The sequence below is a fragment of the Jaculus jaculus genome, chromosome 6 (genome assembly GCF_020740685.1).
Source record: "Jaculus jaculus isolate mJacJac1 chromosome 6, mJacJac1.mat.Y.cur, whole genome shotgun sequence".
Classification (NCBI taxonomy): Eukaryota; Metazoa; Chordata; class Mammalia; order Rodentia; family Dipodidae; genus Jaculus; species Jaculus jaculus.
The window spans coordinates 76,320,597-76,334,986 of record NC_059107.1 but is presented as its reverse complement, the minus strand read 5'-3'; the positions used below and the strand labels follow the sequence as shown (position 1 = coordinate 76,334,986).

Sequence of the window (14,390 nt, the reverse complement as noted above, 5' to 3'; positions counted from 1 at the left end):
ACCTTCCTGGCCAACAACTCAATGGAGGTATTAGGGAAGGCTTCTTGAGAGAGGTGTCACTAGAGTGATCCATTACAGCATAGGTTTCCTCTTCCTCTGTTGTTTTGGTGTAATTGAAATTCATTTTGCATTTCAGTGTTCTCAACTGTTAGATGAAAATCTTAAGGATGAATTCTTTGAAGAAATTCTGGAAGAATACGAAGATATTAGACAGGACCATTATGAATCCCTCAAGGTCAGTGAATAAAAAGTCAAGTCTTTGTTCATTTTAGAGCAAAGTGATACATGGTTGCTCATGTTACTTGATTGACTACTTGGAGGAGCATGAAGGCTGAATTTTTTTAAATGTTCTAATTAACAAATTCCTTGATAATAAAAAATATCTCATGGTAAGAAGGCTGAATTTTTTAAGGAGCCTATTTCCTGTTCAAATCAGAGTTATTTGGTACCTAAGTTCCCAATAATTTTTGGCTATATTAAAATGAATTTAAGTAGGGGATGAATGTGCATTCCTATAATCTTAACACTTGGGAGGCTAAACCAAGAGGATTGAGAGTCCAAGGCCAGCCTGGGATGCATAGCAAAACCAGGTCCCAAAAATACTGGGCCAACAGAAAGCCAAGTGCCACATGTTCTCTCTCATATGTGGATCCTAGCTACAGATGATTGGGCTTCTGTGTGAGAAGGAAAATACTTGGTAGCAGAGGCCAGTAAGTTAAAAAGGAGACATACAGGGAAGAGAAAGGAAGGGAGAAGGATACTTAATAGGTTGATATTGTATATATGTAATTACAATGATTGTAATGGGGAGGTAATATGATGGAGAATGGAATTTCAAATGGGAAAGTGTGGGGGTGGGGAGGTAGGGAATTACCATGAGATATATTTTATAATCATGGAAAATGTTAATAAAAATTAAAATAAATAAATAAATAAATAAAAGTCAAAAAAAAAGAAAGAAAGAAAAAAAATACTGGGCCAAAAAAAAAAAGAAAGAAAGAAAGAAAGAATTTTAAGGATTTAGCCAAATGTGCTGGGTCCAGTAGTTGTTAGGTTCTAGGTTAATACCAAAGTTAACAAATAAAATAGGAGCTCATGCCAGCACAGATGTTAGAGCTAAATGGTTGCAAATGGCACCTGGCACCCTTAGATCCTTATTCTTGTTTTGTTTTTCGAGGTAGGATCTCACTCTAGCCCAGGCTGACCTGGAATTCACTATGTAGTCTCAGGGTGGCCTCGAGCTCACAGCGATCGCCCTACCTCTGCCTCTTGAGTGCTGGGATTAAAGGCATGCACCACACGCCCGGCTAGATCCTTAATTCTTGACAGAATGAAGGAGGAAAATGGAGGCCTTATCCAGGACTGTTGGGAGTCTCTCCCTGATGCCCCAGCCTGATCTGTGCAGAATGTCTCGAACTGTTCTGCCTCTAAGCTTCAGGACCTCTGTAATTGTCCTTCTGAACTCACTGGGGTATTTCCCCTTGGTTCTTTGCCTTGCATGCTTTTGTGGGGTAGAGGGAACATTTGGGAACATGAATGAGAGAACAAACAGCTGATTTGTTTTTTAGGTACTTGAGCACCGCAGACACTGGGTGGCTTTTTCCCTCTGTCCTTCAGGTTGATCCTCAAAGTGGTTAATGGAGGGCAGTTAACACCAAGGCACACATGTGCATAAGATACTGGAATGCTCCTGTTGGGGTAGGGTTAGCCATAAAACCTTACACATGAGATGCTAATGAACAACTGTCACTATTTACTGCCAATATGGAACATATTGAGTGGAAGAAGATAAGGACTTTTATTAAAACACATTGTTTTTGTAAAGCTTCTATATTGGCTTTCTTGATAGTTTTCCTACTAGAAATAGAAAAGCTAAGAGGATCTGGACTTACTTTTTACTTTCTTCAACAGGAAAGGAAATACTTAACTCTAAATCAAGCCAGAAAAAACGGTTTCCACATCAATTGGCTGTCTGAACCTCGCCCAGGTCTGTGGCTGGTACTATAAACAGCTGGGAGTGATAACCAACAACGCCTACCAGTTATTTGCAGTTAGTTGGCTACAAAATGAAACTGGCAGTTAGTAGCTCTTGGTAATATGAGTCAGCCTGATGATTGCAAAGTAAATAAGTACTGTTGAAACAAGCCACACACTGTCTTGCATTGAGCCCACCACAACTTGCTGAATCCTTTGACAACTTGGTAAGGAGCATGGCCATTATCTCCATTTCAATTTGAAGAAGCTAGACTAGAGTTTGGAATGACTTGGAAGGCTGCCAGGATTCTCCCTCTCATTTGTCTCCTACCTCATCTCTGCTTGAGTGAGCCTCCCTCTGCTGAGCAGTCTCAGGCCCAAGGACTGACATGGGAGTCTAAAGTTAAATGCTGCAGCAAAGTCTGAGCCCCCATTTCTTGTTCCCCTTCTTGTTCTCTTGGGGTATATTTCTTCTAAGTCCTTATATTTGGTTTCTTCACTTTTTTAAATTTCCAGTTACCTTTCTTGTTTCACATAGGTGTTCACAAGGGAATTAATGAGTAAAGTGTTTTGATAGGCTCAGAGAAGCATGAGATACAAATGTAAAACTGAGACAGGGTGAAAGAGGGTTATATTAATGGAATCCATATTTCCAAGGTAATGTCTAAAATCAGCTTTCAGTGCTTACAACATCTGTGGTCTACACTTGCTGTGCAAAGTCAAGAGGATTAAATTGGAAATGTAGGTGTGTTTGGTTCTAATTTGATCCCTTCTGGGTTCAGTGTGGTTTAGTAGAAAGTGCCAGATAGGGAGCAGGGTGGCCCACATGCTTGACCCAACTTGGCTCCTGCCTGTGATTCAGTGATCTTGAGTGTCTTACTTCCATGTTGGACAGTTTCTAACATGTTAATGCATATCTTGAGAGTGTAAAATAAGATTATGTGAAAACCTTTGAAGAAATATATATAAGTCACTGTATATAGTACATGTTATGATTATTTGTTATCATTCACTCTGAAATGGGGCTAGTAGCACAAGGCAAGTCTATTTTATCCAAGGTAAACTTCTGAAGTATATTTTGCTAGAAATGATTCTGGGAAGGCTGTCAGTGCCTGCCAGTGATGGGAACACTTTCAGAGCGGCTGTTTTAACTCCCAGCATGAGGATGTTACTAGATTCCACACTACTGTTTGAGAGATATGGGCCCCAAGATATGACTCACAGGACAACCACTTAACTGCAGGGAACTAAGGAAGAAGGAAGGGTTTTCTCTCAAGGCTGTGGGTGGTAGAGCTATTGGCATCAAGCTTGATCAAGAGCAGTCCTGTTCTTGGTGACTCAGCACCAGCAGGCTACTTAGCCTGCCTTGTAGCAAGAGGCCACTTTATTTATTTATAAATGAATGAATGAATGGGACTGGAGAAATGGCTTATTGATTAAGGTGCTTGCCTGTGAAGCCTAAGGACCAAGGTTGGATTCTTCAGTACTCACCTAAGCCAGGTGCACAAGGTGGTGCATGTGTCTGCAGTTTGTTTGCAGTGGCTGGAGGTCCTTGTGCATCCATTCTCTTTCTCTATCTCAGTGTCTCTTCCTCCCCCCTCTCTCTTAAGTAAATAAATAAGTAAAATATTTTTTAAAATGAATGAATGGAATGGAGGGAAACACAGAATTAGTGATTATGGGCATGCCAGGCCTTTGTGCCCTTTCAGATGAACTTGATGCATTGTCCACCTTGTGATCCTGGCGTTGTGTGTGTACTGGGGAATTGATCCTGTATTTGCAGGCAAAAGCCTTCAACTTATGAGCCATCTCCTCAGCTCAAGAGACCACTTTAATCAAAGGTGTTGGTGGTCTCTTTTCAGTTTCTCTCATAAGGAGATTATATCGACTTTGTTACCAAACAAACCTACATAACACTGTTTCCAAAGGAAGGGGTGGTGGATGGCCTGTGTAGGAGGAAGGTAAAAGGGAACAGCTGGGAAGAGTCACTGTGTGCTGTGAGGGAAGGTAGAGGTTCCAGCTTGGATCTGCCCTGTTGGCACTTCTCATTTCCTGAGATCTTCCTGAGATGTCTGTGTTCTTCCAGAGCACCTGTTCTTGGTCACAGGGAGACACAAGCACTCAGAGCTGGCCTTTGACCTCTGGTTCAGTGCCAATGGGCTGAGCAGAATTGCTGTCCCTTGGTAATCCTGGAAAGCCTGTAGCACCATCTGTCTGCAAACCATCATTATTTGTAGATTATGATCTGTTTCAGGTTCACAAGGTGTAGAGAGTAATATATTGAACATCTGTGTATGCCAGTACATTGCCTGAGAAATAATCACCTGATCCCTCACATGTCCACTCCTAACCTGAAGAAGTAACTGCAGTCTGGAATTTAGAACTTCATTTCTATGCATATACTTGGTGCACATATGTTGGGCTCATGTTTGCAAACTTCATACAAGGTGCATGCTACATGTACTCTTCTGCAGTGGTATTTAGTTTACATTGCACACGAAGCTGAACTCAAGTTTTCCTTTTGTCTTGGGTGGGTGTGGGAATGGAAGGGTTGAGGAAAGCATTTTCAGGGCTCAGTAATCAGCTGTATGGGAAGAAGAGTTTTATTTAAGATTCCTTCTCCATGGTAATTTAAAGTTCCAGTCTTTGTGAGACAACTCCTATGGGTGACAAGAGGGAGGCAGGTGTGGGAGTCAGTAGCACAGCGAGGAGCCAGGAAGGAGTCCTCTGAGGGTGTGTGCCAGTGTAGCAGGCACTTTTGACAGCTGTACCTCTTTCCTTTAGTGAAGCCCATGTTTATTGGGACTCAGGTCTTTGAAGACTATGACTTGCAGAAGCTGGTGGACTATATTGATTGGAAGCCTTTCTTCGACGTCTGGCAGCTCCGGGGCAAGTACCCAAATCGAGGCTTCCCCAAGATATTCAATGATAAAGCAGTAGGTGAGTTCATTAAGCCTTTCCTTCTTGTCCAGCATTCAGTATGTGGCATTGTGGCTCCGAGGGACACAGGAGGATGATCTGTACATTTAGACTGTGAGGATATAACTGCCTCCATACTGTTTACCTGCTTGGCTTCCACATGGGCTTACATTCATTGGTACTTAACTATATCAAGAAAATTGGGCATTTGATTCACTCATTTTGGTTGTTGTTTTTTGTTTTTCGAGGTAGGGTCTCACTCTAGTCTAGGCTGACCTGAAATTCACTATGTAGACCTCGGGTGGCCTCAAACTCATAGCGATCCTCCTAGCTCTGTCTCCTGAGTGCTGGTATTAAAGGTGTGCACCACCATGCCTGGCTTATTTTTCAATAAATAAGTTTATTGATATCAGTTATATTTGGGGCTTTCTCTGTTCTGCTAGAGACAATATAATCCCTGTTGTTAGCTTCTGATTCACTTACACAGCTGAGACACTGGGTATATGTCAGACTCCTGGTATGGGCCCTGCTAGGGCTCCCATTGACATAAGAAGAGGAGCTAAAACTCAGAAGTCAAGGTGGGCTTCCTGGAGGTAGTGAGGCTTGGGCCACTTTTGGTGATTTAGTAGGAATTGCTGAGGCTGGGCCTGGGGAGGGGAGATAGCATTAAAGAAAAGGTGTCCTCGGCATAGGACAGTGAGTGCCATAGTACCGAGAACATTCAGGAAAGGAGAGAGGTTTGGGGTGAATGGATAAATTTTTACCCCCAGTTGTCATGTGTAATCTTACCCTAACCCTTCCCTAGAGATGCAGGATCATGCTGAGAACCTGTCAGGGCAGAGCTACTTGGAGGCTGCACTGGCTAAAGTATGGGACTTGGGCTGAGAGAGCCCAGGATACCAGATCCTTGTTTGCTTCTGCAGGGTGCTGGGCATGTTAGCATACTGGGACTTGACAGCCCTCAGGCTGCTAGGAATAGGGGAGTGTTACATTGTCAGAAGTGAGCAGTCACAGGGCTGTGGTACTGGCCTTTCACACAGGTTGGGCAGCTCACTTATGCTCACAGACCTAGAAACTGATAGGGGGTATCCCAGAGTTGGTGTTAAGGCCATTCAGGTATAGCACAGAGCCACTTAGGATCTTGGCCGTGCTCCATTGCATATCTCATCTAGTCCCCAGAGGTCACTGAAGGAAGTAGGCTTGCATGTTCAAGGAATGTCATTTCTTGCCCTCTGCCTGGCAGACTGCTTTGGGAGCTACAACTTTGGCTGTCTAATTAAGCAAATAGAGTCGGGAAGCAAATTGTGGGGTTGTACATACTGAGCCACTGTCCCTGGCTAATCTACCTCAGGCTGTGCCCATGGCAAACCTGAGGGTCTGAAGGCATGGCAAAGGGGAAAGAGAGCTAGATAAAGCAGAATTGTTTTTTTCATCTGTAAATTCTTATTATACATTCCTAATAGGGGAAGAGGCCAGAAAAGTGTACGATGATGCTCAGAGTATGCTGAACATACTGATTAGTCAAAAGAAGCTCCAAGCCAGGGGTGTGGTTGGATTCTGGCCAGCGCAGAGTGTCCAAGATGACATCCACTTGTATGCAGAAGATGCGGTGCCCCAGGCTGCAGAGCCCATAGCCACCTTTTATGGGCTGAGGCAGCAGGTATGATGCACACATTGGCAGTGAGTTCACTGATTTGCTTTAAGCTTTGGACACTATACCAAATGCCTGAGGCACCTGAACCTTTTATAAATGATTGTCTACTTCACCTCACCCTGAATGGCCAACCACAGGCTGTTTGTAAAGGCACCCCATACATGTCTGAGGCTGAGGGAGGGTTCATGGTTGTGTCTGCAGATGGACAGGAGGCAGTGCTGGTACAGGTGTCTCACCTTAGTCTTTAATTCTTCTTTTTTTAAAGAACGTTGCTTTTTTGTTGCTTGGTTCATATGGTGGTGTATGCATATGGAATAAGCTTGTGTGTGAGTGCAGATGAGCATGCCCTGTGCACAAGTTTATAGAGGCCAGAGGAGGGTGTCAGGTGTCCTCCTTTATCACTCTTCCACCTTGATTTCCTGAGACAGTCTCGCTGAACTTGGAGCTCCTGATTTTTCAGTTAGACCAAGGAACCCCAGTGATCCTCCTGTCTCTGTCCCATCCTAGCACTGGGGTTATAGGCATGTGTGATTGTGCCTGGTTTTTATGTGGGTCCTGGGGATCAAGCACAGGTCTTCATGATTACACAGCAATTGCTCTTATCTGTTGAGCTATCTTTGCAGCTCCTCAGTCTTGGGGGCGAGGGCCATGTTTACGTTTTTTCAACCATTGTTTTTATCTGTGTATGTTATTGAAGACTGCTAGGTGCTCTGCTCTCTCACAGGTTAAGGTAGATGAGGACAAACGGTTCTCCAGAGTGTTCATGATGACTGTCCTATTTAACTTGTACATGATAACCAGTTGTCAGACAGTTTGTTTCTGTTTTACAGAGGAAAAAATACAGGTTGAAGATCTGATATTGAACTTCACACAGAGGGGACAGCCTTGCTGTTCTATTCGTACACTGGCCCTGCTCAGTACATGCCTTCCTCTTATGCTTTTGTCCTAGCCCACCCCACCCCTCCCCAAGAGAAAAAAGCCTCAAACATCATGTGTAGGCCCTCTAGCTGCTGCCAGCAATACCTGTCCTAACCAAGAATTGGAACCAGGACTTAATAATTTGAAGTAAATTGCTTTTCCAGTTTTGCTACCATTTTTAGCAATTTAAAACTGATAGTAATCCAGGCGTGTTACACACCTTCAATCCCAGCACTTGGGAGGCAGAAGTAGGAGGATCAGTGTGAGCTCCAGGTCAGCCTGGACTAGAATGAAACCATACCTTGAAAAACAAACAAGCAAACAAAAAAAATGGTAGTGTTGCCTGCAATCACCATGTAATTCGTGATGACAGATATTTTGATAATATCTTTTTGTTTAATATCTTATAAAATCCTTGAATTTGGTGCCTTAATACCATAAACAGGTAAGTGAGAACAGCTACATTTTTATGCCCTCAGGTTCTGGAACTCCTTACTGTAGATATTCAGGCTCAAACAACACAAACAACAACACAAACTACAGAGCAGGGAGTGCAGATGTTAAGCTGTACCCCCTCACTAGGGAATCTTTGACTCATAGCTGAGGTCACAAATCTCTGCTAAACCTAATTTTTCATCTTCCAAGTCTTTGGTTCTCCTCTGTACTTTTTGGGTTTTTTTTGTTAACTTCCAGAGTGAAGTGAAAAACTACTATTACTTGGTAAGTCTAGAGATGCTGTAGATGAGCATTTTCAAACATCACCCTTTTATAGTTCTTGGAAAAGGTAGCGGGACCATGGGTAGTATCACCTGCTTGGATAGGTGTTTATAAGGAGGTGCCTTTCTACAGGACACTATGGAAAATTCAGGCAGAGTGCCTCATTATTCTGGGAGCCTTCTATTCAGAGCAGGCTTTATTTACTTGTTTATTTATTTGAGAGAGAGAATGGGTGCATCAGCACCTCTAGATACTGCAAATGAATCCCAGATGCATGCGCCACCTTCTGCATCTGGCTTATGTGGGTACTGGCAAATTGAACTTGGGTGTTTAGGCTTCATAGGCAAGCACCTTAACCACTAAGCCATCTCTCCAACCCAGAGAGCAGGCTTTTGATTATCATCCCTTCTAATGCACAGTGGACCTATGACCTGTCTATTCCATGCAGCAAGGAAGTTTTTTGTCTTTTTCTGATGTGTGTTAGCAAAGAATAGTTGATGGGCAGATTACCACTGGAAAGAGCTCTTCTGTGCACCTCTGCCCTGAGCTGGGACATTGAATATCTTCTGGCCTGCAGTCACTTGCTCATTTTCTACCCTGGGTTAGACTGTACTTGATTGTGTAGCTGACAAATGGTTCATGTTTGGAGGAGCTACTTGTTGATTAGTTGATCAGTCTAGAGCAGTCCTATGTATATAGGAATATTTGTTGCTCTTGATGGAGCACTGGCATCCACTCCTGGATCCTGCCACTGTCGGAGCCTGAGCAAGCTTTGTTTGGGCCTCAGATTTCTTGCCTGTAAAGGGGAGTTGATAGCATCACTTGCTTAACAAGAATGTTGAGAGTTAAGTTAGCAATCTGTGTACAGAACAGGTCAAGTGATAAGTACTCAGGAAATCTAAGTTGTAAGCTGTTATTCTCCTCACCAATTATTTACTGACTAAGACATGTGTGACCTGTTTGCTTGTAAGACAGTCAACAGCTGGGAGAGAAGTGTAGGGGATGGTATACCTGTATTGTTGAGAACCCAGAAGCAAGTCCTGTTGGAAGATTCTTTGTATTCGAGCTGTCTCCTGACAAATCCATGGTGGGCAGTGACTGGCCTGTATGCTGTTGACACCAGTAATTTCTTTTTTTTTTTTATTTTTATTTTTATTTTTATTTTTATTTATTTATTTGAGAGCGACAGACACAGGGAGAAAGAGAGAAAGACAGATAGAGGGAGAGAGAGAGAATGGGCACGCCAGGGCTTCCAGCCTCTGCCAACGAACTCCAGACGCGTGCGCCCCCTTGTGCATCTGGCTAACGTGGGACCTGGGGAACCGAGCCTCAAACCGGGGTCCTTAGGCTTCACAGGCAAGCGCTTAACCGCTAAGCCATCTCTCCAGCCCAACACCAGTAATTTCTTAAACATTTATTGTTGTGCAAAGGAGCCTGATGCATATAGTGGGCACATTTTAAACATAGTATTGGGATTCAATGCAGATCTTGTGGGGGAAAATATGTATTTTTGTGTGCACATGAATATATCCTATGTGTGAAATTGTGGGCATGTGCATGTGGGCATCAGAGGACAACTTTTGGGTCAGTCTTTTCTACCACTTCAATTGAGATGGGGCTTCTCTCTGTGGATCTCACTCTGTGGCTGAGATTTTGTTCTGCTTTTGTCCTTCTTTGCTGTGCTCACTGAGAGCGTCCAAGAAGCTCATCTGTCTGTGCCACCCATCCTGGCCGCTGTAGATGGCGGTGTGCTGGGATTGTAGAAACCCTCCATGACTTTTTTTTTTTTTTTTTTTTAGTATGAACATTTTTTTATTTTTATTTATTTATTTGAAAGTAACAGACAGAGAAAGAGGCAGAGAGAGAGAGAGAGAGAGAGAGGGAGAGAGAATGGGTGTGCCAGGGCCTTCAGCCACTGCAAATGAACTCCAGATGTGTGCGCCCCCTTGTGCATCTGGCTAACTGGGTCCTGGGGAATTGAGCCTTGAACCAGGGTCCTTAGGCTTTTACAGGTAAGCGCTTAACTGCTAAGCCAACTCTCCAGCCCATGACTTATGTTTTTATGTGGGGTCTGGGGCAGGTAAAATTTGGGTACGCAGGTTTTAGCAGTAACTGTTTTATCCACTGAGCTATCTCCCTGGTCCTAGGAAAATAATTTTTTTGGAGGCAAGCCCAACAGACTGCCTTTTTTTTTTTTCTTTTTCTTTTTAATGAGAGAGAGAGAGAATTGGCAGCACATCTGGGCCTTCAGCCACTGTCAACTCTAGACACGTGCATCCCCTTGTGGACATGTATGATCTTGCTTGCTTGTGTCACTGTGTTTATGTGGTTTATGTGGGACTAAAAGAGTCAGACATGAGTCCTTAGGCTTCACAGACAAGTGCCTTAACTGCTAAGCCTGAAAAATATATATTTGTTTGTTTGTTTTTTGATTTTTCAAGGTAGTGTTTCTCACTAGTCCAGGCTGACCTGGAAATCACTATGTAGTCTCAGGATGGCCTTGAACTCATGGTGATCCTCTTACCTCTCTTCCCAAACACTGGGATTAAAGGCGTGCGCCACCACGCCTGGTTGAAAAATATTTTTTAATAGATGATTGTTTAAAAAATTTAAGTTCTGAGCATGGTGTGTACTAGTATACAGGAAATGTTTTCCCATGTGAGAATAAGCAAATAACTGGTTTGTTGATTATGTATGCTGCATCATGGCATAATTTAAAATCTCATTTCATTATTTGTGTCTTAGTCTGCTCTCTTCTTTTTTTTTTTTTGATACTTTTTATTTATTTGAGAACGACAGATGGAGAGAGAAAGAAGCAGAGAGAGAGAGAGAATGGGCACACCAGGGCCTCCAGCCACTGCAAATGAACTCCAGACGCATGCGCCCCCTTGTGCATCTGGCTAACATGGGTCCTGGGGAATCAAGCCTTGAACCAGGGTCCTTAGGCTTCACAGGCAAGCGCTTAACCGCTAAGCCATCTCTCCAGCCCATCTTTCTTTTCTTAGGTAGGGTCTCACTCTTGTCCAGGATGACCTAGAACTTACTGTAGTTCCAGGCTGGCCTCAAACTCATAGCATTTCTCCTACCTTTGCCTTCTGAGTTCTGGGATTAAAGGCATGCACCACCATACCTGGCTCTTAATCTGTTTTTTTTTTTTTTTTTTCTTTTCCCCTGAGGTAGGGTCTGACTCTAGCCCAGGCTGACCTAGAATTCGCCATGTAATCGCAGGGTGGCCTTGAACTCATGGCAGTCCCACCTCTGCCTCCTAAGGTGCTGAGATTTTAGTCTTTTTTTTTTTTATTGCTATAATGGAATATCTGAGAGTGGGGAATTTATAAAGAAAAGTTTATTGTAGTTCACAGTTCTAAAGGGTGGGAAGTCCAAGATCCGATGAGGACCAAGTGTGGCTTTGTAATATGATGGAAGTCAGAAAGGAGAGGCACATGTAAGGAGAGAAAAGAGGGCTGAGACTCCATGCCTGCAAGAAAGACCTTAATCCACCCAGTAGGACTCACTGCCGCATTGAGGAAGCAAGATTTCAGTGCCTGTACTTTTGGAAACGCATTCACACTGTGCTATTGGTTTTCAGTGAAAGTCTATTGAATGCTCACAATGAGTCAGGCAGCACAAGCAGGCAGGTCTCTCATGTCCTGAGGCTTAGAATTCATGTGAAGATTTGAGATTGCTGTCCATGATGTGCTGGTGCCATGGCTATGCTAATGACTTTTCTCTACCCACTGCTTGGGTTTCAAGGCTGAAAAGGACTCTGCCAGTACAGACCCTTACCACTGTCTCTCAGACTTCATTGCTCCTCTGAATTCTGGTGTTCACGACTACCTGGGTCTGTTTGCTGTTGCCTGCTTTGGGGTGGAAGAGCTGAGCAAGGCCTATGAGGAGGATGGCGATGACTATAACAGCATCCTGGTCAAGGCACTAGGGGACCGGTTAGCTGAGGTAAGGAAAATGGTAGAGCACCAGAATGCTGTGGCAGAGTCCAGGTCCCATGACAGTGTTAGAAAACTGAATAGCATTAGAATCAGGGTCATTTTGGCCTTATGCCAAGATGCTACTGTCTTTAACATGCTCCATATGTTTTAAAATAGTATATATCTAGGTGCCTCTTATATGTCATCTTTGGGGCAAAGAGAAACCATCAATGCTGCCATAGATGACTTGTGTGCCTTTAGAGTCTTGATCTCTTGGCTTATCTTTAGTGTCCCTTCAGTTGTTATGATATTTTCCTGAGACCTCCCAAGTTAAAATCCTGTGCGTTTCATGGCCTCTTACTGAAATGTCAGCTTTTTCTGTGGAGTTCATCTTGTGCGTGGGTGGGGAGGATAGAGAAAGCCTGTTCCCTCCTCTGCTGTAAGCCATGGTGGAGCTCAGCTCTAGTCCTGCTGCTTTTCTGGCAGTAAAGTCAGGGCCGACTGACTTCAAGGAAGTGGTCTAAAACCCTCAGACCGTGACATGTGATACTTCATGGCCCAGACTGAGGCAACTGGTGAGCAGAGGATAGCCAAAGAAAGTACCACGTTTGTCCTGATTGTGGGCCCAGCCGAGGAGGCTGCTCTGTGCAACTGTGATGGGGCCTGCAGGCCATAGGCTGCTATGAGCCCCAGTCTCTGCTTGACCACACCTCTGCTCTGGGTTCCCAGGCCTTCGCAGAGGAGCTTCATGAGAGAGTTCGCCGGGAACTATGGGCTTACTGCAGCAATGAGCAGCTGGATGTCACAGACCTGCGCAAACTCCGGTATGAGGGCATCAGGCCAGCTCCTGGCTATCCCAGCCAGCCCGACCACACCGAGAAGCTCACTATGTGGAGACTGGCCAACATCGAACAAGCCACAGGTATGTGTGGGACAGTTCAGTTCCTTTCCTCATTAAGTTCATACACTTACAGTAATACATATGCATAAAGGTTTTTAAAAATAGAAGAACTTGGAATGATCATATCTCTCTGGCTTTTAAAGGAAATTACTGTGTTATATTTTCACTTAACATTTTAGATGTATCAATTTAAATTATTTACCCTTGCCCTGTTACAGGTATGAATTTAGTTTGTTCCTCCTCCTTCCCCTGCCTCTCCTGCCCATCTCTTGTTGCTGGTATGGTAATTGATGACCAGCCTTAGTCCCTTGCCCTTGGGCCCACACTGCTTGCTGACAATGTTCTGGATTCTAGGATGGCAGAGCTCCAGCCTTCCTTAGCTCCCTTCTCTCTTTCCTTTTCTTGGTTATTAGCATTGATGCTGCGCTGCTCTGTTGTGAGACAACAGGTTCATTGTTCTTGGCCCAGGACAGTCAGTCATGGTTCTGAGGCTGTATGTTGTCTTATTCTTAAACAAGTTCTAGCCATTACTGCATAGAGCATGTGCATAAACTGACCTTAGCTTAGTTCACAGAATTCTACTTTCCTTTTGAGTTTATCAGAAACATGCCATGAAAGCTGGTGGATTTAAAGGAATGGAGACTGAAGAGAGGAACTGTGCATGATGTTGGATCTAAGACAACTAGCTCTGGGGGTCATGAGACCTGGGCTTGGGTTCCATTTCTTATAAGCTAGCTGGCAGCCTTTGGAAAGCACTCAACCTCTGGTGGGTTGTGTCTTTGTCCATAAAGTGAATGGTGCAGAATTGATGGCCCTGAGCATGCCAAGAGAAAGCCTTTCTTTCTTCTCGGTGTTCCTGCGGTCCATTCTTCCCTGGGGCTACCTACCTCATGTCTCTGGTTCCACAGAGACAGTGGAGGGCTGTGGGTGGTTCCCTCACCTGCAAGGCTAGCACTCCTCTATGAGAAGACCCAGGGTTAGGGGCCTTAGCAGCTGATCACCAGTGGCTAGAAAAAGAGTGTCATCTTTCCTACACTTATCCTCACTGGGTAAAATCTGTATGTCCTAAATTTGGTTTTTGCTGGATTCACTTCCTATGAGGTTTCTTCCCAAGTCACTGTCTGTCTAGAATTTGTGAGTTTTTTCACTCACTCACTCACTCAGCCAGTCTCCTGTATGCTTGCCACAGCCAAAGCACTGGTCTGAGTGAGTGTTTCCTGTGCTGCTCTTCCTAGGCATTAGCTTGACAGAATCTTTGGCAATGGCACCTGCCTCAGCGATATCAGGTCTCTACTTCTCCAACGCGAAGTCTAAATATTTTGCTGTGGGGAAAATTTCCAAGGATCAGGTAAGTATGCAGCTTTCTTAGATGCCTACCTTG

At 44.0% G+C, this 14,390-nt stretch overlaps 1 protein-coding gene across 3 annotated transcripts in view; it reads left to right on the top strand.

Annotated features, from left to right (window-relative positions):
• The window catches only part of Mtr (5-methyltetrahydrofolate-homocysteine methyltransferase), a 161,761-nt gene that overhangs the window by 141,814 nt on the left and 5,557 nt on the right, over positions 1-14,390 (top strand). For all 3 annotated transcript variants that reach the window (XM_045151421.1, XM_004662193.2, XM_045151420.1), the window contains 7 exons: positions 137-235; positions 1,912-1,987; positions 4,759-4,914; positions 6,357-6,553; positions 11,936-12,136; positions 12,838-13,030; positions 14,245-14,357. In XM_045151421.1, coding sequence (XP_045007356.1) covers positions 137-235; positions 1,912-1,987; positions 4,759-4,914; positions 6,357-6,553; positions 11,936-12,136; positions 12,838-13,030; positions 14,245-14,357 — 1,035 coding nt within the window. The remainder of the gene's footprint in view (positions 1-136; positions 236-1,911; positions 1,988-4,758; positions 4,915-6,356; positions 6,554-11,935; positions 12,137-12,837; positions 13,031-14,244; positions 14,358-14,390) is intronic.